Here is a 25,069-nt window from a genome sequence, read left to right on the forward strand (position 1 = left end):
AATTTTCTTGTAACCAATGGATTATTCCAATATATTAGACGATGTCCACTAAGATATAATACAACTAATCTTCAACTACTATCCTCCCAAGCTCTTAACTACCAAGAAATGATGGGACTTTCTCTCCTTTTTGTTCATTTATCAACTATTCTTCTTGCTGTCAAAGGCCTTGATGGCTTGATCAAAAGCAGAATATGCTGTATCCAGAGGAAGTTGAATAAATCAAGCATAGATACAAGACCTCTATGGTTTAACTGCTTCAAAAACAATTCCGATTACAATTTGGCAACACCTCATACTACTCCCTTGTTCAGTGCCTACTTGAACAATGTTTATGAAGGAGAATATGTTTTTGTGGCACAAAAATGTCAATTTTTGTTTTTTAGAAATCAACTTTCCTAAGCAATTTTATATATAGTCTTTATATTTTTCTGATGATCATCATGTGATGCAGTTTTTGTATGGGCCTTTGTCAAAATAAGCATTGTAGCTGGCATTTTATGCTTTTTTGGATAAAAAATGCATTCAGAACATCTTGTGAACAACGGTGGTCTTTTCATTCACCTAGCAAACTGGAAATTGCCAACATAATATGTCCCAGCCAAGATTTTAGTAATGTTTATGGAGACTGTAGGTGGTAAGCCAGCCATCACAAGACTGCCCAACCCATACTAAGCAAGCACCTAGTCAGGCACCAAGTGAGGCAAATATGACAGCAATAACAAAGAGAAAGCTAAACAGATAGTCATAATCCCCAAACTGAAACACAACACATTAACAAAGATGCCAGCAAGAAGTACCAACTCACTGACATCATGCACAAATTCAGAAATCAATTTCATCCTTTAGGCTCAAGCATGTTATAGAACACTAAGATGACAATTATGTGATGCCACCCAGGGCCACCACCTTTTCATTCACCTAGCAAACTGGAAATTGCCAACATAATATATCACAGCCAAGATTTTAATAATGTTTAAGGAGACTGTATGTGGTAAGCCGGCCATCACAAGACTGCCCAACCCATACTCAGCAAGCAGCTAGTCAGGCACCAAGTAAGGCAAATATGACAGCAATAACAAAGAGAAAGCTTAAAAGATAGTCATAATCCCCAAACTGAAACACAACACATTAACAAAGATGCCAGCAAGAAGTACCAACTCACTGACATCATGCACAAATTCAGAAATCATTTTCATCCTTTATGCTCAAGCATGTTATAGAACACTAAGATGACAATTATGTGATGCCACCTAGGGCCACCGCCTTGGCATCTGCCTAGGGCAACTATTGAAGCACTGGTCTACTAATATAAGGAACACCATTGTAGCCAAAGTTCAAAATTCAATGCTGTTCTTGGATTCAATTCAGGCTTGTCGAGTTTTCGGTTTAGTACTTAGAGTTATTTTCATCTGAGTTTCGATGTCTCAGTCAAAACTTCAGTTATTAAGATAATTTGAAGAAAAAACAGAAGCTAATATAAGCTAATACATACATACATCCAAACTTTTATTATATTTTGCAGTATATTGTTAGACCATTATCTTTTTTTCCCTTCTTATCATTGAGATTGCCTATCATCACAAAGAGTTTTCCATAGCTTTTTAATGGTTGGAAGAGAGGTGTCTACTCTCTATTTCTGTGCTTCAAAGACCTGACTTCATTTGGCATTCTCCTAGTGGATCCTACCTCTATAGATTTAACAGCGACGTTTGCTGTCTCGGTACCGGACTCCACACCGGTGCCACACAAGCATAGTGTCAGTATAGTATGAAATTCTTTTGGCATACCGAGTATCGGTACGCCACCTGTATCGGATACCGGTACCGAACCGGTAGGGTATTCACCGTACCGAATACTGGTACCGAACCAGTACGGTACGCTCCATACCACCTGATTCGGGCCGGTACAGCATACTTTGCTCAACAGCATCCATATTTTCCTCAAAACCCAAGAAAAATGTTATTCCTTATTCTTGGCAAAGGGTGATATATTAAAGTAACTTCTCTTTCCGAACTCCTTGGGACTTGCTTCAAATTCAACAGTACAGCACATTCGGATGTCTCCAGTCTCCAATATTCAAGAGCTGCAAATACCGGTAACGAACCGGTACGATACGCTCCGCACCACCTGATTCGAGCCTATACAGCATACTTTGCTCAACAGCATCCAAATTTGCCTCAAAACCCAAGAAAAATGTTATTCCTTATTCTTGAAAAAGGGTGATATATTAAAGTGACTTCTCTTTCCGAACTCCTTGGGACTTGCTCCAAATTCTACAGTACAGCACATTCGGATGTCTCCATTGTCTCCAACATTCAAGAGCTGCAAACTTAGGGCCAATAGGCCGGGTTCAATCTTTATTCCTTGTAGGAAAACTCTCTTTGACACCATTTAAAAAACCCTTACCCATATCATCTTTCGAAACACCAATGGTATCACAGATCTTGGTACTGATCTTGCCACAACACTCATGCCTCGAGGTCGCTGTCTTTCCGTGGAGAAGCAATCCAAGGGCCATTTGAACTCATGACAGAAAAGCTAAAAAGAATAGATTTTGTTATGGTTCAATGAATTATTCAATTGTCTGATGAAAAACCTATTATCAAGTACATATTATGTAGTTGTACTACTAATATGAGACTAATAATGAAGATTAGTATCACAACAAACACCAACTACCAAGACAACAATTGAATGTAGCTCGTTCAACTATTGATAAGATTCCAGTACAGAACTCACAAAACAGATCTTTCTAGGGACCAAGGGGGGCTCAATCTACTCCTTGTAGGCTATATTTTTCTTCTTCATCAAAATATCTTTCAAAAGCCCCAAAATTATCTAACATTTTGAAAAGTTTAACTCTCTGAAATTCCAGATATCTTAAAGCTATCATATCATAGGACATACCTGAACATAATTCATGCTTATCATTTGACATAAGAAATGAATTCAGAAAACAAAAGCAGTCATCTGTTATTGAGATCAATTCTTCTACACTGGCTATCATTCCTAATAGAAATTTATTCTAGTTCTCAAACCAAGGATTGATGTTTCATCCAAAAACAAATTCAATTTATTTAGGCAGAATCAAAACTGAGCCCCCTCCCCCCACCCCAAAAATAAAAAAAGAAAATTGTGGAGTGATTGAGTAAACCCCTAATTGATTTTGATGAGCTCAAAGCATTTGAGTATGTTTTATGTTGTTCTAATGAATTCAATCTAGTGTTTCAGGTAAATCTTTGTGAATTTCTGCCTAAGTACCTCGGGCTTTGGTTCAAGATATTTTGATTAAGTATTGAACTCTATTTGAACCAAAGTCTAAATCACGAGTCGACTCCTGAATCTTGCGAGTCGACTCCTGCACACTTTGAGTTTCTGGCACAAGCTCGAGTCGACTACGGGACTCTCCGAGTCGACTCCGACTGAGAACAGACAGAAAGACAGAACGATGATTTTTGGACCCTGTTAACAAGTCGACTCCAAAAGGTTGCGAGTCGACTCCGATGCTTGGCGGGTCGACTCCAAAGGATAACAGACAGAAAGACAAAACAATGGATTTTAGATCCTGTTACCGAGTCGACTCCAGAAGGTTGCGAGTCGACTCCGACGCTTGGCGAGTCGACTCCGAGTTTGTCCGAGTCGACTCCCAGAGGAAAACAGTCTGAAAGGCAGAGACTCAGTTTCGGAGACCCTGTGAACGAGTCGACTCTAAGTGTTTCAGAGTCGACCCCCAAGTTAGCCGAGTCGACTCCAACAAGGCCCGAGTCGACTCCGAGGCAGATCAGTTCAAAAAACAGAGAATCAGTTTTTACGTTCTCTGAGAACGAGACGTCTCCTGAAGATCTCGAGTCGCCTCTCTAAGTCAGCCGAGTCGACTCCAAGTAAACCCGAGTCGACTCGAGGAAGAAAAACAGAAAGTTGAGTTTCTGGAACCCTGAGAACGAGCCGACCCCTATGTGCCCGAATCGTCTCCAGCTGTTGGCGAGTCGACTCCAGTTTGGTCCGAGTCGACCCCAGGACGAGGCATGCACTTTAATTCAAATCTGGAACAGCGGGCGAGTCGTCTCCAGTAAAGCGCGAGTCGACTTCAGTAATAGCCGAGTCGACTCCAGTAACAGCCGAGTCGACTCCATATCGCACGAGTCGACTCCGATCCCAACGAATACATTGTCAGGATGTGCAGACGGGATAGAACGGCTCCAAATCACTCTCTAACGGCTAGTTTTCGAAAGGAACCATTTAAATAGCCTGAGTGAACAGTAATAGACAACAAGAGAGCTAATCCATTTGAGCATTAAAGCATTTCAACCACCAAGGGCTTCCAAAGAGTGAATCCAAAAAAAAGAAGGAAGAAGTGCATTCAACTCAACCAAAAAAGTGCTTCCTTCGCATTCAAGAAAAAAAGTGTTTCCTTCGCATTCAAGGCTCTACTACTGTCCTCCATCCTTCGGCACATTCAAGAGGAGACTCAGAAATCGAGAAGCCCCCACTTCCTCATCTAAAATCTGTTTGAGGGCTTCCAACTCAACTTTGTTTATATTGTTTCACACTTGCTTTTTAGAAGTTTCTTTCTGTGAACTTTAAACTCTTATTTTATATACTTGATTCAATTAGGAGATTGAATCAAGGGTTGTAAGGTTTGTTGGTGAGCCAAAGATAAAACCAACAGTGTAAGGTTGTGGTTGGTGTACCGGAAAAAATCGAGTTTGATTATGACCTCGGAAAAACAATCGTTTGGTTCTAGTCAGTGAGCCTGTCAAAACCGATCGAGTTCGTTGTTACCTCGTGAAAACAAGAAGTTAGGTTGTGAGGTTGTAAAACAACCGGCTGTAATCCTAGGGATTATAGTGAACTCCTAAGTACGGCTTGGGGAGTGGACGTAGGAGCAAGAGTTGGCTCCGAACCACTATAAATCTTTCTGTGTTTGTATTGCATCTTGTCTCTCTCCACTCTCTTTACTCATTGCATTTAGTGATCTAACTGATTCTCTAACAATATATTTAGTTAATCACTAACTTTATTTTTAATTGATCAATATTTAATTAAAACCCAATTCACCCCCCTCTTGGGTTGTCTCCTTGGGTAACAAGTGGTATCAGAGCAGGTGCTCTCATATCGATTGGTATTCCAATCCTTAAAAAGAGTAAAAGATTAAAATGACAACCCGTTTTGGATCTTTCCTTAGTGAGGGGCAATCCACCAATAGGCCTCCATTGTTAAACGGAGCTAACTATACCTATTGGAAGGCTAGAATGAGGATATTTATCCAAGCTCAAGATTATGATGTTTGGAGCATCATAGTTAATGGACCATATGTTCCTTCTATCTATGTTGATAACATTGCTATACCCAAACTTGAAAAAGATTGGGATGATAACGATAGAAGGAAGGCACAACTAAATGCCAAAGCAATGAATGTTCTCTATTGTGCCTTGGACCCTAATGAATTCAATAGAATCTCTACTTGTAATTCTGCAAAAGAGATTTGGGATAGACTTGAAGTGACCCACGAGGGCACAAATCAAGTCAAAGAATCTAAAATTAACATGCTAATCCATAAATATGAACTATTTAAAATGGAATCTAATGAAACCATCTCTTGCATGTTCACCAGATTTACTGATATTGTCAACGGCTTAAAAAGCCTTGGCAAAAATTACACTAACAGTGATCTTGTCAGGAAAATTCTTCGCTCTTTACCAAGGTCATGGGAAGCCAAGGTCACGGCAATCTAAGAAGCAAAAGACTTGAACAAGCTGCCACTCGAGGAGCTTCTTGGATCTCTTATGACACATGAGCTCACAATGAAACAACACAGCGAAGAAGAATCCTCCATAAGAAAAAGGTAATTGCCCTCAAGTCTACTTCTTCTAACAAAGATCTATCTAGCAGTAGCAGCAGTGAAGAAGAAGATAATGAGTAAGATGAAGAAGAAGCTCTTCTTGTGCGAAAATTCAGAAGATTCATCAATAGAAAGAAGCCCTTCCATAAGTAGAGAGTTCCCTCGAGTTCCTTCAACAAGGATAAAGGTAAGAAAAGTGAAAGTGAGGGAATCGGATGCTACGAATGCAAGAAGCCGGGTCATTTTAGAGTCGACTGCCCCTTGCTGAAAAAGGGCAACAAGTATAAGAAGAAAAAGGCCCTTATCACCACCTGGACTGACTCCGATAAGTCATCATCATCATCGGAAGAGGAACAAAAGGAGAAGGCCAATTTCTGCTTTATGGCAAACGAAAATGAGGTAATATCTGAAACTCATTTAGATTTTACCTTTAAAGAACTATATGATGCCTTTAATGAACTAATAGATGAATATAGGACAATAAACTTTAAAAACAAAGAATTGAAGCTAACTAATCAATCTTACATTCATAAAAATGATAAATTGATTAAGGATAAGGACTCTATTGTCAAAGAAAACTTAGAACTTAAAACAAGCAACCAATTGCTAACTCAAAAAACTGATTCCTTAATTAAAGATAAAGAAGACTAACTAAGAAAATTTCAGAACTTAAAAATAGTAATCATACTTTAAAAGATAATTCAATTACTAATGTTAAATCATTGAGTGAAGAAAACTTGAAATTAACTAAAGAACTTGAAAAATATAAACCCATTGTTGAGAAATTTACTTATAGCTCTGAAAAACTAGAAATGATCCTTAATAGTCAAAGAGCTGTGTTTAATAGAGCCGGGTTAGGATATAAGCCTAATAACAAGCAAAAATTTCTTAAAAACTTCTTTGTAAAAGCCGGTAAAAGTAAAGCTAAAGATGTAACCTCTTTTTGTTGTGATAGAGTAGGACATAAAGCTAATATGTGCAACTATAGAAAAACAAAAGCTAAAAGAAAAATTAAAAAGGTTTGGGTTCCAAAAGGAACTAACATAACTAACCTTGAAGGACCCAAGAAAACTTGGGTACCTAAGACTGTATGATTTTCTTGTGTAAGAGTGTCTTGCAGCCAAGCTCAATAAACATTGTTGGTACTTGGATAGTGGCTGCTCAAGACACATGACGGGTGACAAGGAGCAATTCTTCACCTTAGAGTCTAAGAAAAGAGGTGCGGTGACTTTTGGAGACAATAACCAAGGTCACATCATTGGTATCGGTAAAATACAAATCACACATTCTACCTTTGTTGATAATGTTCGGTTTGTAGATGGTCTCAAGCATAACTTACTTAGCGTTAGTCAATTATGCGATAGAGGTTTTGATGTTTTGTTTAAGCCATCTATGTGCATCATAACCAATTCAATTGATAATAGCTTAGTTTTCAAAGGACTAAGACGTGGCAATATTTATGTAGTAGATCTTGATGATCTTGCTAAAAACAGCCGCTGCTTAGTAGCTAATGATACTAAGCTTAATGAGGCAAGTTGGTTATGGCATCGTAAATTAGGTCACGCAAGCATGGACACACTATTTAAATTAATTAAAAGAGATTCTGTGATTGGTTTGCCAAAGCTGAAATTTGAGAAAAATAAAATTTGTAGAGCGTGTCAATTTGGCAAACAATCTAGAAGTTCTTTTAAATCTATAAATTATATCTCTACTACTATACCCCTTGAGCTACTTCACATAGATCTTTTTAGACCAACTAGGACCACAAGCCTTGGTGGAAACAAGTATGGTCTTGTCATAGTAGATGATTTTTCTATATATATATGGGTTATGTTTTTAGCTCATAAAGATGAAGCATGTTCAGTGTTTAAGAAATTCCATAAGGAAGTAACTAACGCAAAAAATACTTCAGTTATAGCTATTAGGAGTGATCATGGAACGGAATTTGAAAATCATCTATTTGAAAAATTTTGTAGTAAAAAGGGGATAACTCATAATTTTTCTGCACCTAGGACTCCACAACAAAATGGAGTGGTGGAAAGAAAGAATAGAACCCTAGAGGAAATGGCTAGGACCATGTTGTGTGAAAGTGATCTCCCAAAGTATTTCTGGGGTGAAGCTATTAACACATCATGTTATATTCTAAATAGAGTTCTATTGAGACCAATTATAAAGAAAATACCTTATAAACTTTGGAGAGATAGAAAGCCCAAAGTAAACTACTTTCATGTTTTTGGTTGTAGGTGCTTCATTCATAATAATGGCAAAGATAACTTAGGTAAATTTGATTCCAAATCTGATGAAGGTATCTTTTTGGGATATTCTACATCAAGTAGAGCATATAGAATCTTCAACAAAAGAACTCTTGTTATTGAAGAATCTATTCATGTTGTTTTTGATGAGACTAATGATGCTTCCTCTAGCAAGAGAGTAGCTTTTGATGATGATGCAGGGATACTTGAGAAAAAGATGGATGACATGATCTTACAAGAGGATGAACCGAAGCAATTGAATAGACTTCAACAAGTCAAGAGGTAATTGCTGACATGGGCTTACAAAGGCTTGGAGGTATGTTCACAGTCACCCTAAAGAGTTAATCTTAGATGATCCATCTCAACCTGTTAGAACTAGAGCCTCTCTTAGAAACTTAAATAATCATCTTGCATTTGTTTCACATTTAGAACTTAAAAACATTGAAGAAGCTGATAATGATGTAAATTGGATAAATGCTATGCAAGAGGAACCAAACCAATTTACAAGAAACAAAGTATGGAACTTAGTTGAAAGATCCTCTGAATACTCAATAATTGGAACCAAATGGGTGTACAAAAATAAGCTTGATGAAAATGGAGTAGTGGTTAGGAATAAGGCTAGACTAGTAGCAAAGGGCTATAATCAAGAAGAAGGTATAGATTTTGATGAGACCTTAGCTTCTGTGGCTAGACTTGAAGCAATTAGACTATTACTAGCATTTGCATGTTTCAAAGATTTCAAATTATTTCAAATAGATGTAAAAAGTGCTTTCTTGAATGGGTATATTAATGAGGAGGTTTATATAGAACAACCTTCTGGTTTTGAAAATCATCAATACCCCAACCATGTTTACAAATTAAATAAAGCACTTTATGGTCTAAAACAAGCCCATAGAGCATGGTATGAAAGGCTTAGCAAATTTCTATTAGACCATGAATTTTCTAGAGGGAATGTTGATACAACCTTGTTTTTGAAAAAGAAAAACAAAGATATGTTAGTAGTGCAGATTTATGTAGATGATATTATTTTCGGTGCTACTAACAATCGTTTTTGCGAAGAGTTTGCTGAATTAATGCAGAGTGAATTTGAGATGAGCATGATGGAAGAGTTGAACTACTTCCTCGGACTTCAAATCAAACAATCTAAGAAAGGAATTTTTATCAATCAAGCTAAGTACATCAAGAAAATGCTAAAGAAGTTTGATATGGATGGAAACAAGTCAATTGGCACTCCCATGAGCTCATCATACAAACTAGACAAAGATGAATCAGGTAAGTCAGTAGATCAAAAGCTGTATAGAGGTATGATCGGATCATTATTATATCTTACAGCAAATAGACCTGATATCATGTTTAGTGTATGCATGTGTGCTAGATATCAATCTAATCCTAAGGAATCATACCTAATTGCAGTTAAAAGAATCTTTAAATATTTAATAGGAACAAAAGATATAGGATTGTGGTACTCTAAAGAATCAAGCATAAACTTAATAGGGTACACTGATTCTGATTTTGCTGATTGTAAACTTGATAGAAAAAGCACCAGCGGGTCATGTCAATTCTTAGGAGAAAACTTAATCTCATGGTTTAGCAAAAAACAAAACTAAGTTGCACTATCTACGGCGGAGGCCGAATATGTTGCTGCCGGAAGTTGTTATACTCAAATCTTGTGGATCAAGCAACAACTTGAAGATTATGGCATTAAGCAAGATAAGATTTCCATAAACTGTGATAATACAAGTGCCATAAATCTAACTAAAAATCCAATTCAGCACTCAAGAACTAAACACATGGAGATAAGACATCACTTCATAAGAGATTATGTGTTAAATGGTGATGTGATGCTTGAATTTGTTTGTACTGATGATCAACTTGCTGATATCTTCACAAAATCCTTGAGTGAAGATCGATTTTGTACTCTTAGAAGAGGGTTAGGAGTGATTGATCCATTTCTTTGATTCTTTTCTCTCATTCATTGATTTTGATCATTAATTTACGTTTGATATAGTATTCCACGTCTATGATCATATCATTCCTTGAGCTCTAAAGATTACCATATCTCTCTTTTGGCACGGTATTAACTAAGATTTTGGTTATGTGCCAGAACTCGAGTCGACTCGGATGATTCTGAGAGTCGACTCGTGGGCGAGTCGACTCGCGAATTTTCAGGAGTCGACTCGAGGTCGGGAATCCGTCTTTTAACCCTAAATGAAATGACTTTTTCCAATCTTTCTTTCCGGCCGTCACTGTTCCAAAACCCTCGAGTCATCTCCCCCGATCGTCTCCGCCTTCTCTCTCCACTTCTCGGTTTTTTTTCCTCCCTTTTCACGTCTCTCCATCCTTGGGTAGGTCAAGATGCCTAGGAAAGTCGTTGTCCCTAGCCAGAAGAGACCCCTTGCAGCGAGCGGCGCCGAGAGACGGTCCAAGGCGCGGAATGAACCCGTGAGGTCACCACCTCCGGTTCCCTCTCCGCCTCGGTCGATTCCCTCGCGTTCGTGCGCCGGGAGGGTCGTCACTACCAGGAGGAAGGTCGATTTTGACTTCCTCTCCCGTGAAGGGTTCACTCTAGAGCATCGTCTTAGGATTCAGGGCTTAGAGTATTTTTGTTCCTTTGACCTTCCTACCTATCCCGGGTTAGTCCGGGAATTCTATGGCACTGTCACACGGGGTGGCGGTGGTATTCAAAGAAGGGTAGCCAACATCCCTATCTGCATTTCGGAGAACCTCATTGCACGAGTCCTCCACCTCTCTCGAGAGGGGATAGCTCCCACTCACCCCACCAATAGGTCTGAGGCCCTTACGGCCATCCTAGGGAGAGTACCCCAATCGCCCATTGAGGAGATTTTTGCAAATCAGCTCTCTGCTTAAATGCGCCTCCTACTTAGTATCATCTCTCGCACCCTCTTTCCCAAAACCGGTAGATTTGATTTCATTTCCGAAAAAGACTTAACCTTAATGTTCAATATCTTACATGAAGTCCCTCTCAACTTTCCAAAACTCATTTACAGTTATATTAGTGAACCCCAAGATAAACCTAGATTGAGTCTTCCCTACGGTATACTCTTCACATTGATCTTTAGGGAGTTAGAGGTTCCCATCCCTGAGGGGGAACCCTCTCGTTCACTCCGTTTCACTGACCATATGGGCGAGGGAACTCTTCCCCGAATGGGTTTCCACAAGGTTGAGGGTACATGGGTTAGAAAATCCTCTACCTCCATACCATCTGACCCTGCTCCTCACTCTCCCACCTCTGATCATGACCAGGACATCTCCGCAGATCCTCCCACCTTCCCATCCACTACTGGCCCTTCATCCACTGCCGGCCCTTCGTCCTCTGCTAGACCTTCATCCACAGTGCCACCACCTCAGCAGCCTCTAGAAGTATGAATTAGTCCTGAGCAGCTTAAAGCTTTGAGGGATGACATTGTGAGAGAACTCAGAGGTATCACCAGTACACCCTCCACTGAGTTGACTCCCTCCACAGTAGCAGTGTCTGTCATGGTAACTGAAGTCAAAGAGGAGCTGTCCAGTCTGAGGAATCTAATTCAGGGTCAGTATATGAGATTCTCCGAAATTCAGGAAGCTATCAAACAAATGCAAGACTCGGTGAGGTCCAAGCTACTAAACCTGAATCAAGGAGCAGAAAGGGTTGCAAACGCAATGATAGATAAGCTTGATACAATCAACGAAAGCGTAACCCAACTGACCCAGACTCAAGCTAGGACTACTTCAGAAATAATTGCGCAACTGGGAAATGTCTCTGAAGGAATTAGTTTGGTTTTGCAGTGTCAGCGAAGAAATCTGGGAGCTTCATCTTCTTCTTCTAGACGTCCTTAGACTTGTATTTTGTTTTTATTATCAATTAAAATCCTTTTGGACTTTCAATCATTTTACTCAAATTTTGTAATACTTAAAATGAATTGAAGTCTTTTTCTAAAAACTTGTGTACATTGTGCTTTCTGTGTGATGAGCATTGTCTACATTGATTCTTTGATACTTCACCTTTTTGCCATGATGACAAAAAGGGGAAGAACATATGATATATTGTATGTAAAGGAAATCACTAAACAAGAAAACCTTTAAGCAAAATGAGATTTGTTCTCAGTGGATTCGATACCTCGAGGCTCATTATCTCTCTGTTGGGGCTCCTCAAGGAGTAATCTCCAGAATCTATTCAAGGGATATTCGGAGATTAGTTGAATCATATTCAAGAACAAATCGTCAGATTTTCTAAGAGACCGCAAAAACAGTTTGCGGACTCGAACCAAACAGTAGTAGACAACAAGAGAGCTAATCCATTTGAGCATTAAAGCATTTCAACCACCAAGGGCTTCCAAAGAGTGAATCCAAGAAAAAGAAGGAAGAAGTGCATTCAACTCAACCAAAAAGTGCTTCCTTCGCATTCAAGGCTCTACTACTGTCCTCCATCCTTCGGCACATTCAAGAGACTCAGAAATCGAGAAGCCCCAACTTCCTCATCTAAAATCTGTTTGAGGGCATCTAACTCAACTTTGTTTATATTGTTTCACACTTGCTTTTTAGAAGTTTCTTCCTGTGAACTTTAAACTCTTATTTTGTATACTTGATTCAATTAGAAGATTGAATCAAGAGTTGTAAGGTTTGTTGATGAGCCAAAGATAAAACCAACAGTGTAAGGTTGTGGTTGGTGTACCGGAAAAAACCAACTGGGTTTGATTGTGACCTCGGAAAAACAATCGTTTGGTTCTAGTCGGTGAGCCTGTCAAAACCGACCGAGTTCGTTATTACCTCGTGAAAACAAGTTAGGTTGTGAGCTTGTAAAACAACCGGCTGTAATCCTAAGGATTATAGTGAACTCCCAACCAGCTCCAATCCCATTTCAGTGGCTTCAGCTAAAATCGACCAGAACTAGTTGTGGATATTGTCTTTATTCATTATGCTGGTATTTAGGTGTAGTTTCAGGGACATTTCTCTGTTAAGTAAATCTGACTAAAAAGTGTCCATTTTGAATAAAGTTTTTATTTTTTGAGTTGAAGAATACTTACTCATGGATGATAAATCTAAACTTTAAGTACCTTTTTCATTTAAAAATATAAAATTTTAGAATTTGTAATGAAATTTAAAGCATTTAATAGTTTGGCACTAAAGAGTTGAACAGAAAGGCAGACTTTTCTAAATATTGGAGAAAAAAACTACTTTTTTTTAAGTCAATCAAGCACTGGGAATAGTGTGCTTCATTTGTATCTAATTGCATTATTTTTCATACATAATAGACTACAAGTTAAATGTTGGTACTTGTGCTTGATATGATAGTAAAGTATCAAATCAAGTTTCATATTCATATGCAATCCATGTTGATGCATTTTCTTTTACAGATATTTAAATTGTTTGATGTAATAAGAATTAAATTGCTATTAAACAATTGAATGCAATACAGTTTTCTGACATCATTAATTTTTAATATTTTTCATACATAATAGACTACAAGTTAAATGTTGGTACTTGTGCTTGATATGATAGTAAAGTATCAAATCAAGTTTCATATTCATATGCAATCCATGTTGATGCATTTTCTTTTACAGATATTTAAATTGTTTGATGTAATAAGAATTAAATTGCTATTAAACAATTGAATGCAATACAGTTTTCTGACATCATTAATTTTTAATATTTTTTCAGAACAACACACCTAAATGTAAAAAACAATGAATCTAAATATATGTTCTTAATAACTTTTCCAAAGTCATTTAATTTTAATATTTTTTTCAAAATAATGCATCTAAATATATGTTTCCTTGGTTTGCTTTATTTATCTTACTTTCCTGATTATTTCAAATTTTTCAGATTGGCTGAATCCTAGAAGCTAGATACAGAAGTACTAAAATCGAAACTCAACAGGCCCGACTGAAACTAAAACCAAATACAAGTTTATCAAGCTTGGTTGATACTAAATATGAAATATTAAAAATTGACCAACCAACTATGAAATATTAAACATTGAGAACCAACTTTTTAAATTGCATTTCTATCAGCAAAAACGTAAGTTTGAATTGCACATTGATAGGTTATGTAGCATGAAACAAACAAACTAATTACGCTAATATCTACTATTTGGAAGAAAGCAAATGAATGTCAATTATTTGGAAGAAAGATAAGGGACATATCTACGAATTCACACCTCTAACAGAACTCTAATAATCTTAGGTGGCTTAAGAAGTTAATCAATGCTGGCAAAGGAAAAATTATCATACATGTGGGAAATCAAGCCCCAAAAAATGAGGAATGCTAGGAATCACTGTGTCAAGCCTACTGTCTTATTGAGTGATAGTTGATGATCTTTTATGGATCTTATAGGGACATCATGCCAAACATGGTAAATTTGACAAGTCATCCTGCCAAGTTCAGCTGACCTTGATCTTCCCATCGCTTAGAGACTGTTTGGCTCCCCGCAGTTGAAGATACACTGCAGAGCTGCTTGTAGCTGGTATTGCAGCAATTCGAGCTGCATGTAACTTTTCAATACTATGTTTGACTGGATACAAATTGCAACTACTTTTCATTTGTTTGGTTAAATGCACTTGTAAGAAATATTTTCACCCTACAAGAGAAGTGGTGTTTAGCTTCTCCTCTTTCCAGAAAAATCTTCATCATGAAAAAGGCCTCTCCAAAACCAATAACCTGTTCTTTCAGTTCTCTTCTCCAACTATGACTAGAATTCTTTTCTAGTCCTCCTCCCCTTCATAAAATGAATTACTTTTTCTTTTAATTCTCTTCTCCACCCACCACAACAGCACCATGTGGATCCCCATTCTTAAGGAGATGTTAGATCTAGACTTCACCTTTCTTCCCCAACATGAAATCATAAGAAACCCCACCAAAATATTGCATATTTCTTAATCACAGCAAGGATACTGGAAGCCCTTGTCCTAGCTGGTAAAAACCTTGATCTTGAACCCTGAGAGGAGATCTTGGTTGGAGCTGTCTCGAATGGAGAGGTGAAAACAGCACAGATGCAGCTAATAGGAAGATGGAGGGCGACGAGGGCTTTGGAGTTGGATCATGGTGCGAGCAGGATCATGCTATGGCTGAGAGAGAGGATTGTCTCCCTAAGGAGGCTGAGGTGAGGAGACAAAATATAAAAGGCAAGGTCTGGAACTTGAAATTGTTGATGCCCCTGTCAATGACGGTGAGGAAGAGAAGAGATACCTCTTTGATAGGAGAGAAGGATCGAGGTTTGGGGAGGGGAATCTTGAATGGAGCTTTGTTCGAGATCAAGAAGCATGGTGATCTTTTACCTATATATCTCAGAAGCATGTATAAGCATTGAGTTGTTATAGCTCGACCCATGCTCATTTTCGCGACAAGTCAAGTTGCCGCAAATCAGCTCTGAACTGCAGCCTTCCAGCAGCTCGAGTTACAGTGCTCAAAGGAGTTGTAGCCTGCCAAACAACTGGGCTGAGCCATAGCTGCAGCTCGACTCGCATCCGGGTCCAATTGCAGCCAACCAAAAAGCCCCTTAGAGCATCTAAGTCAGAAACAACGTTGCTATAGACATCAATCAACTAAGAATAGGAGACTTAGAACCAATGACTCCTAATTCATCTAAAAGAGACATCACGAGCTGAAGTTAAGGACTATATCTCTGATTTCCCAAGTTAGATGCCTACCTTAGTAGGAGTCTTCCATCTAAGGTGGCAAACCACTTTAGAATCTCTCCAAAAACTCATCCTTGCACCGACTTATTGAATTTATTTTAAGCCCAAATCTTCTACCACAACCACATTCCCTTCTAGTAACTAAAGAATCTACCCAAGCTATGCCATACCGTACCAAACCGGACGGTATAGACATACCGTACCATCTGTTTCAGTACTGGTACAGTCGATACGCCGAACCAACCTCCGTGCCAGATGTACCGACACAGTAACAGAGTAGCACTGGTGGGGCCTGGTATCCAAATGGCGTACATTGAATCTACCACTTCATTTACCTACTAAAAAGTTATGTTTAGTGAAGTTTCTGGTTATTTTAAATCATTTTTAACCAATAACACAATTTGTTTTCTTTCAAAAACAGATATTATGTTCACAGCAATGTCCAAGTGATTCCATATTCTTGATAATTGAAAACAAACTATAACAATCAACATGTTTAAATGTTGGACGTGTTATACTAGGAAGACTAAATTGAAAAGGTTGTGTCATCCACATTTTTATGAAATGAGCTTTTGTTCTTCCTCCAATTAGATGCATCCAAAGGATTGTCGATAAGCAACAAGTAAGAGAGAAAATTCAGAAGTCAGAAGTTATACATCCAAATTAAGCAAAGTACCTGGGAGTCATCAAAAGCTTCATTAAGCTTTGAGTCCCCTTGAATAGTTGCTGGTGAATTTAATTGTTGGGACAAGAAATCTGATTTGTCCATAGGAAAAGCTTCCAAACCCTCAGCAATCCTTGATGTTAGCTGTTCAAGAGGCCTCAAGCACATATTTACAACTCTTCTGTAGGTTTCACCAGTTTCTTCAAAAACAGCAGCTCGACGCCAAGGTTCAACATTGTTCTCTGCAACCATGCATAAATCAAGATAAGCAAGATATTGCAGAAGCGATCTTGGACTGCTCTGCTCCAAAGTTTCAAGGAGAGTTTCACTTGGGTTTGTTTCTGCAGCAGCTGATCCCTGTGGTGGTGCAAATATACACCTCCTTGTATGTACCACCTAAAACATCACAGCAGAAGCTTTACATGATATGTAAAAAGGAAAACAAAAAGAAGACATGTCACAGTACATTCACCAAGATGAAATATAAAGTCAAACTGATAACAAGATGAAAGCATAACTTTAGCAATGAAAATGGAAAGCAATGAAAAGAAGCATGGGGTGGTGATCAACGAATAGTAAAAAGAGGGGATGGAAAGTCTGATCAGGGTCATATACATAAAACAGATCAGTCTAAATAAATTTTGAAAGAGCTAACCTGGAGCAAGTGGTGACTTATTTCCCAGCAGAAAGAAATAGCAAATGTCCCAATGTAAAATTTGATCTGCTGCATAATATATTTTCTCATTGTGTTTGTGTATTTAAACTGATCCGGCAAAAACAGCATCAACAGGCTTGAACAGAAGAATGCCTGAATTGACACCTTTAGAGCTCGTTTAAATGACGATGAAATCCCCATTTTGAAGCTGTAGAAAAGAGGTCGCTGCAGATGTAACCAGTTGAGAGAACAGCCAAACTAAGATAATACATATTATTTAGCAGATGCATCATAAGGAGCACCTTGAGCTAAAGCTTCCAATATTGCAAATTAAAGGGTAAGCATCATCATTGAGAATTTATCATATAATCCTGCAGTTAAGTAATCATCAACTTATTGCTTCCAAATGTTATTGGACCAAAGTGAAGCTAATTATTTTTTCTGTTTTAGTCTATTCATCCTTTTGGATTATTCTTGGAGAGATTTTCTTCTTGGCATTGATTATTAACTTCTTCAACTTATGGCTAATTCTGGAAAGCATGGAGAAAAGACAAGTAATGCACATAAAATAAGTGATATTAAGTAATGGAAGAAGCCTTGCTTTGTGCATGAAGGTGGCGCTATAGAATGTAGTCTTGGGATCAAAATTACAGCTCGAGTATTCTTATTTTAGCCTTCCTTTTCTCTTCTTTTCTTTGTAGCAACACATAAGATAGAACTGGTTAATTGTACCAAAATCATGTTAGCTTAAATGCACTTCTGATAGCTTGTAACAATTTCAACTGAAATCAAGCCAAATATTTGGAACTGAAACTTGAAATTCTTGATGCATTAGTTCCAACTTCTAAATATATAGATGTGCATTAGATATCTAATCTGATATTCCAATAACCTCTCCTCACTACTAAGACCAGATATCAGCTCAGGTCACCGGAACACTCTATCTCCAGAAAGCTATTCTCTTTCCTAGGGAACGTGAGCATCATATGATAAAAGCATATGAAGCATTTCGCACCACAATGAATAAAACTTAGTTCTGCACGGTGAAATGTAGTTTCCTGTACCACCTTAAACCCTACGCTCGCACAAATCATAAAAACTCATATACTGTCATCTAAGTATCAACTCAAGAGTTTCTTCTACCATAACCCCCCCCCCCCCCCCCCCCCCCCCCCCCCGCGACAACCAACCGAAAAAAAAAAAAATCAAGTAACCAATAAGAGTAAGGGAAATGGCAAAAGAAGAAAGAAAGATATATGCTACAAAAACAGATAGATAGTTTCCACGCTCACCTGAATGATTGGAAACTTAAGGATCCACCTTTTCCTGAAAACATAATGCAGGCCATAAACCAATCCAAAGATCGACCCTCTCAGCCCCAACCCGACCAGCCTCAATCCGTACAGCAGCTCCCTCTCCCCGCACACCGCCGCCACAGAGAGAAACCCCGAGACGGCGCAAATCACCAAGAACAGCGCCGATGCCAGGGCCCTCCTGGCGCGGCGGCGAGCATCGGGGGTGGAGGAGGGGTGGGAGAAGCCGCCGACGAGGGAGCAGAGGGAAGCACGGAGGAGGGCGGCCGCGAGCTCGGGGAGGGAGGCCGAGGGGTCGGGGTGGGGGGAGGAGAGGAGGAAGAGGGAGAGGGTGAGGAGGAGGAGGGAGAGGTGGAAGGCGAGGAAGGAGAGGATGGCGAGGGGGGAAGGCCGGTGGAGGAGGAGGAGGAGGGAGGTGGAGAGGTAGACGGTGGTGGAGGCGATGGACTGCCAGATGAGGAACCCTAGCCACCGGTTCTTGACGACGACGTAGGGGGAAGACATGGCGGAGGAGAAGAGGAGAAAGAGAAGGGCCTTGCTTTGGGGGTTTTAGGAATTAGGAGTAGGCGGTAAGCGAGACGGGCTCCATCACAATGTCGTCTCTTGACCAGACGCCGATGCTCTCACCCCGTTTAAATTTTAAAATAAGGCTTGGGGTGCCTGGATGGTCGCTGGCAAGGGTCCCATATATTGAGACTAAGGCTGCAAATGGGTCGGGTCGACCCGTGACCCGACCCGATCCGATCCGCATAGATCCGATCCGATCCGAATTTTAGGACCCGCGGGTCCGGGTCGGGTCCTAAAATTGGACCCGAATCATTTTCTGGGTCGGATCTGGGTTTACCAAACGGACCCGACCCGACCCGAATGGACCCGAAGAGAGAGAGGAAAAGCAAAAGAAAGTTTTTTTTTTTCTTTTTCTTTTTTTTTTTGGCGTGGGTTGTGGTACTGTTAGTCAGTGTGGGAGGATAGCAAGTTAGCAACAAGCATAGGTTCACAGAATCCAAAGGAACGTCGGCCCGTCAGGATTCTCTCTGGATCTATTACACTGTTGAGACCTCTGGTGTCTCGGTAGCTGCCTTTTTTTTTTTCCTTCTGTTTTTTGGTTTTTGTTTCTTTTAACTTTTGAAGGGAGAAAGTGAGGGAACACTGCAACTGAATATGGGTCATGTGCCAGTTTTCTGTAATGGAATTGGATTTTGGAAGAAGGTCTGGGATTTTTTTTGTCCTCGTGAGAGGGGAGCTGGGAGACACCGAGTTCCGTCCAATCAGTCATATAGATAAAAAATAGTGTGATATGAAATTTGGCTTGTAGACCGACTTACTTAGTAAGTCATGGGTCATCTGTTCTGACTGGAGCTCAATTGCAAAGTCTTTCAAGTCATGGGTTACCCAGCACCTCATAATTATGATATGACCAAATTAGATTTACCCAAATTTTTTCCCAAAAGCACAAAAAAATTGGACCCGATCGGACCCGGACCCGACCCGAATCAGACCCGGACCCGACCCAAACCCGACTCGGACCCGACCCGACCCAACCCGATCTTCAACCGGGTCGGGTCCGGGTCCAAAGTTGGGACCCGAACAAAAAACCGGGTCGGATCGGGGTCACCTAGGACCCGACCCGACCCATTTGCACCCCTAATTGAGACTGCGTTGCGACGGTGTCCGCACAACATAGTTTGTTCGGTTGAAAACGTGGTGATTAACCGGTTAATTTTATTTTTTTTAAAGGATGGATATATTATATGATCCTGGAATAAATAAAAAATTCTGAAGGTCAGGAGAAGCAGCAACAGTTGAGTTCCACAGGATTACCACATGCAGTACTATTTACTTCTCTTTAAACCTGTACCACCTTAAAGGAGTGCAGAGTAGTCACCACCGACAATCCAGATCAAAGGATGAGAACCGCTATTGTTGCTGGAAAATAGACCCGGGAGTGACCGCGAACCGAGGAGGAGGAGCTTCTGCTGCAGCGCGGTGGCGGACGACTGTCTCCGGCGGACCTGCAAAAAGTTTTTGGCCGGGGAATCCGGCAAAGGCTCCCGATGCTTAAGTCAGAAAGTGTGGAGTGATTGATTATAACCCTATTTGATTTTGATGAGCTCAAAGCATTTGAGTATATCTTATGTTATACTAATGAATTCAATCTAGTGTTTCAGTCAAATATTTGTAAATTTATGTTCAAGTGTCTCTAGCTTTGGTTCAATACACTTTGGATAAGTAAGGAATTCAATTTGAACCAAAGTCTGAATCTCGAGTCGACTCCGGAAGATTACGAGTCGACTCCAAGCGTATCAGAAGCTCTGGCACAAGCTCGAGTCGACTCCTGCACATTACGAGTCGACTCCGACTGAGAACAGACAGCCGGACAGAAAGATTCATCTCGGAACCTGTCAACGAGTCGACTCCTGAAGAATTTGAGTCGACTCCGATGCTTGCCGAGTCGACTCCAGCATAGTACGAGTCGACTCCATGGAGTAACAGACAGAAAGACAGAGAAGCCATATTGGACTCTGAGAGCCGAGTCGACTCCCGAAGAACTCGAGTCGACTCCGACGGTTGGCAGGTCGACTCCTAAGGAAGCAAGAGTCGACTCCCAAAGAAATGCAAGGCTAAAAGTCAGAGAGCCAACTTCGATGTCTGAGAGCCGAGTCGACTCCCGCAAAGTCCGAGTCGACTCCAAGGCAGTTCAACTCCAAAGACAGAAGACCGATATTTCGTGTCTGAGAGCCGAGTCGACTCCCGCAAAGTCCGAGTCGACTCCGAGACAGATCAAGTTCAAAGACAGAAGACCTGTCTTTCAGGCTCTGAGAGCCGAGTCGACTCCAAGGAAATCCGAGTCGACTCGAGGAAGCAAAACCGAGAGGATGAGTTTTGAAGCCTGAAGATCGAGTCGTCTCCAGAAGGAAAAGTCATCTCCGGACAATTGGCGAGTCGACTCCAGGTTCAGCCGAGTCGACTCCAGAATGGGACGGCACTCGATTTCAAATTTTGAACAGTGGGCGAGTCGTCTCCAGTAAAGCATGAGTCGACTCCAGCAACACTCGAGTCGACTCCTGATCGAGCGAGTCGACTCCGATCCCAACGGGCATTTTGTCAAGAGTTGCAGAATGTGCAGAACGGCCTTGAATCTGTGTCTAACGGCTATTTTTCTTTGGGAATGGCTTAAATAGCCTGAGTGAACAGTAATAGAGTAAGAAAGAGAGACTCCATTCAAAGCTAAAGGGATTTCCACCAACCAAAAGCTCTCTAGAGTGATTACACGAAAAAGAAGGAAGAAGTGCATTGAAGTCGACTCTCCAACTGTCTTCCTCACATTCAAGGCTCTCCTCCTGACAGCAAGTCTACATCAAATTCAAGAGGAGTCAAAGAGTTTGAAAAGCCCCTTCCTCCATCTCCAAAATCAGTTTGAGGGCTTCTTACTCTTCCTTGCTTAAATTGTTTAAATACGCTTTTGAGAAGCTTCCTTTTTGTTTGTATCAAACTATTTGTTACTTACTTGATTCAATCAGGGGATTGAATCAAGGGTGTTAAGGTTTGTTGGTGAGCCAAGGTTAAAACCAACGGTGTAAGGGTTTGATTGTGATCCTGGGAAAACAATCGGGTGGTTCTAGTCGGTGAGCCTGTGAAAACCGACCGAGTTCGTTGTGATCTCGTAAAACAACAAGTTGGGTTGTGAACTTGTAAAACAACCGGCTGTAATCCGAGGGATTATAGTGAACTCCCAAGTGAGGCTTGGGGAGTGGACGTAGGAGCAAGGGTTAGCTCCGAACCACTATAAAATTGCTTGTGTTTGTGATTGTTTCATTGTCTCTTCCTTTCCCTTCATCCACTGCATATAGCAACTAATTAATCCACTCGCAAAAGTTTTAATTAGTTACTCACAAAGTCTTTTAATTGCAATAATTATTTTAAAACCCAATTCACCCCCCCTCTTGGGTTGTCTATCTGGGCAACAAGTGGTATCAGGCCGGAACTCTTTTACCAAAAGAGTAAAAGATGAAAATGACAACCCCATTTGGATCTTCTCATATTGAGGGCCAGTCCACCTCCATTCTTCAATGGATCCGACTACTCATATTGGAAGGCTAGGATGAGAATATTTATCCAAGCACAAGACTATGAGATGTGGACCACCATACTTAATGGACCATACATCCCATCAATTTTTGTAGAGGGTGTTACTATACCCAAACTTGAAAAGGATTGGGATGACAATGATATAAGGAAGGCACAACTAAATGCCAAAGCAATGAATGTGCTTTATTGTGCTTTAGACCGAAATGAATTCAATAGAGTCTCTACTTGCAATTCTGCAAAAGAGATTTGGGATAGACTTGAAGTGACCTACGAGGGCACAAATCAAGTAAAAGAATCTAAAATAAATATATTAGTTTATAAGTATGAATTATTTAAGATGGATTCCAATGAAACTATCACTTGCATGTTTACTAGATTTACTGACATTGTCAATGGCCTAAAAAGCCTTGGCAAAAATTATACTAACAATGACCTTGTCAGGAAGATTCTTCGTTGTTTGCCAAGGTCATGGGAGGCCAAGGTGACGGTAATCCAAGAAGCCAAGGACTTGAACAAGCTTCCACTTGAGGAGCTTCTTGGATCCCTAATGACGCACGAGCTCACAATGAAACAACACAGCGAAGAAGAATCCTCTCATAAGAAAAAGGTAATAGCTCTCAAATCTACTTCTTCTAACAAGGATTTATCTTGCAGTAGCAGCAGTGAAGAAGAAGATCATGAGGGAGATGATGATGAGGCTCTTCTCGTGCGTAAGTTCAGAAAATTCATCAACCGAAAGAAGTCCTTTCATCAAAGGAGAGGTCCCTCAAGTTCCTATTACAAGGATAAAGGTAAGGAAAGGGAAAATGAGGAAATCGGATGCTACGAATGTAAGAAGCCGGGACACTTCAGAGCGGACTGTCCTTTGCTCAAGAAGGCCAGCAAGTACAAGAAAAAGAAAGTTCTCGTCTCCACCCTATCGGACTCCGATTCATCATCATCATCATCGGATGAGGAACAAGAAGAAAAGGCCAACCTATGTTTTATGGCAAACGAAAATGAGGTAACATCTGAAACGCATTTAGATTTTACCTTTGATGAATTGTATGATGCGTTTAATGAATTAATGGATGAATATAAGACAATAAATCTTAAGAATAAAGAGCTAAAACTAACCAATCAATCTCACCTCCATAAATACGATAAATTAGTTAAGGATAAGGATTTTATCATTAAAGAAAATTTAGAACTTAAAACAAGCAAGCAAATGTTAATTCAAAAAACTAATACCTTAATTAAAGATAACGAAAAACTAACCAAGGAAATTTCTGAACTTAAAAAGGATAAACAAACTATTAGAGATAATTTCACAAAAGATTTAAATGCACTAAAAACAGAAAAACAAAAGTTGGCACTAGAACTTGAAAAGTACAAACCTTTTGTAGAAAAGTTTACATATAGTTCTGAAAAATTGGAAATGATACTTAATAGTCAACGAGCTGTGTTCAATAGAGCTGGTTTAGGGTATAAACCTAAAAATAAGCAAAAGCTCCTTAGTAATTTCTTTGTAAAAGCAGGGGAAAGCAAAACTAAGAAAATAACCTATTTTTGCTGTGGAACAATAGGACATAAAGCTAATGTGTGTGATCATAGAAAAGGAAAAGCTAAAGAAAAAATTAAAAGGGTTTGGGTTCCAAAAGGAACCAACCTTACTAACCATGAAGGACCCAAGAAAACTTGGGTACCTAAAATTGTATGATTTCCTTGTGTAGGATGTTAGATGTATGCCCTAGAAGCCAATTTTGGCTGACACATTATTAATTCTAGGACATAATTTGTACTTGACTTTATTATTATTGAATAAATGAAAGGCATCTTTTTCATTCATATTATTATTGTGTCTATGAATCGTCCAAGGAATTAATAAGATGATGATGCATATTCTCAAGAGTTGAGAATTTGAGCCATGTATCATTAGTGATTAATTTCTGAACGCTCCTGATCGATGGATCATCACGAGGACGGTGATCGATCCGATGAGATCAGTGCACAGATTACTTTCCTTATGGATGGACGAGACTCGAGTCCACAGTGTGGCGACACTGAAGTAATAGTGCAGGTGCTTATTAAGAACAAGGATACTGAGCGTGACCAATACAAGAAGTCACTTGGATGTCTATCCACTCGTCAGTGACTTGCTTGATGTTGCAGTAGTGTGACTGGTCCTTTGACCTGCGGTGCTTCGGCTACTCACAGTGAGGTTATTGTAGTTTGTGTTAGATGTATGCCCTAGAAGCCAATCTGGCTGACACATTGTTATTTCTAGGGACATAATTTTGTACTTGACCATTTATTATTGAATAAATAAAAGGCATCTTTTCATTCATACTATTTATGTGTCTATGAATCGTCCAAGAAATTAATAAGATGATGATACATATTCTCAAGAGTTGAGAATTTGAGCCATGTATCATTGGTGATTAATTTCTAAATGCTCCTGATCAATGGATCATCACGAGGACGGTGATCGATCCGATCAGTGCACAGATCACTTTCCTTCTGGATGGACGAGACTTGAGTCCACAGTGTAGGGACACTGAAGTGATAGTGCAGGTGCTTGTTAGAGAACAAGGGTACTGAGCGTGACCAAGACAAGAAGTCACTTGGATGTCTATCC

General features: G+C 39.7%; 1 protein-coding gene across 2 annotated transcripts in view; it reads right to left on the minus strand.

The window, feature by feature from the left end:
- LOC103698227 overlaps window positions 1-19,014 on the minus strand; it is a 29,571-nt gene extending 10,557 nt beyond the window's left edge. The window contains exons 1-4 of one of the 2 annotated variants that reach the window (XM_039122175.1): window positions 18,343-19,014; window positions 17,051-17,275; window positions 16,725-16,791; window positions 16,408-16,637 (exon numbers count right to left, since the gene is read on the minus strand). In XM_039122175.1, the coding sequence (XP_038978103.1) occupies window positions 16,408-16,637; window positions 16,725-16,791; window positions 17,051-17,275; window positions 18,343-18,867 (1,047 nt within the window). In that variant the 5' untranslated portion in view covers window positions 18,868-19,014. Of the gene's footprint in view, window positions 1-16,407; window positions 16,792-17,050; window positions 17,276-18,342 lie in introns of both variants that reach the window. The other variant, XM_039122174.1, reaches the window with a different exon arrangement.
- Window positions 19,015-25,069: the final 6,055 nt, after the last annotated feature.

The sequence above is a fragment of the Phoenix dactylifera genome, unplaced genomic scaffold, assembly GCF_009389715.1.
Source record: "Phoenix dactylifera cultivar Barhee BC4 unplaced genomic scaffold, palm_55x_up_171113_PBpolish2nd_filt_p 001388F, whole genome shotgun sequence".
Lineage (NCBI taxonomy): Eukaryota > Viridiplantae > Streptophyta > Magnoliopsida > Arecales > Arecaceae > Phoenix > Phoenix dactylifera.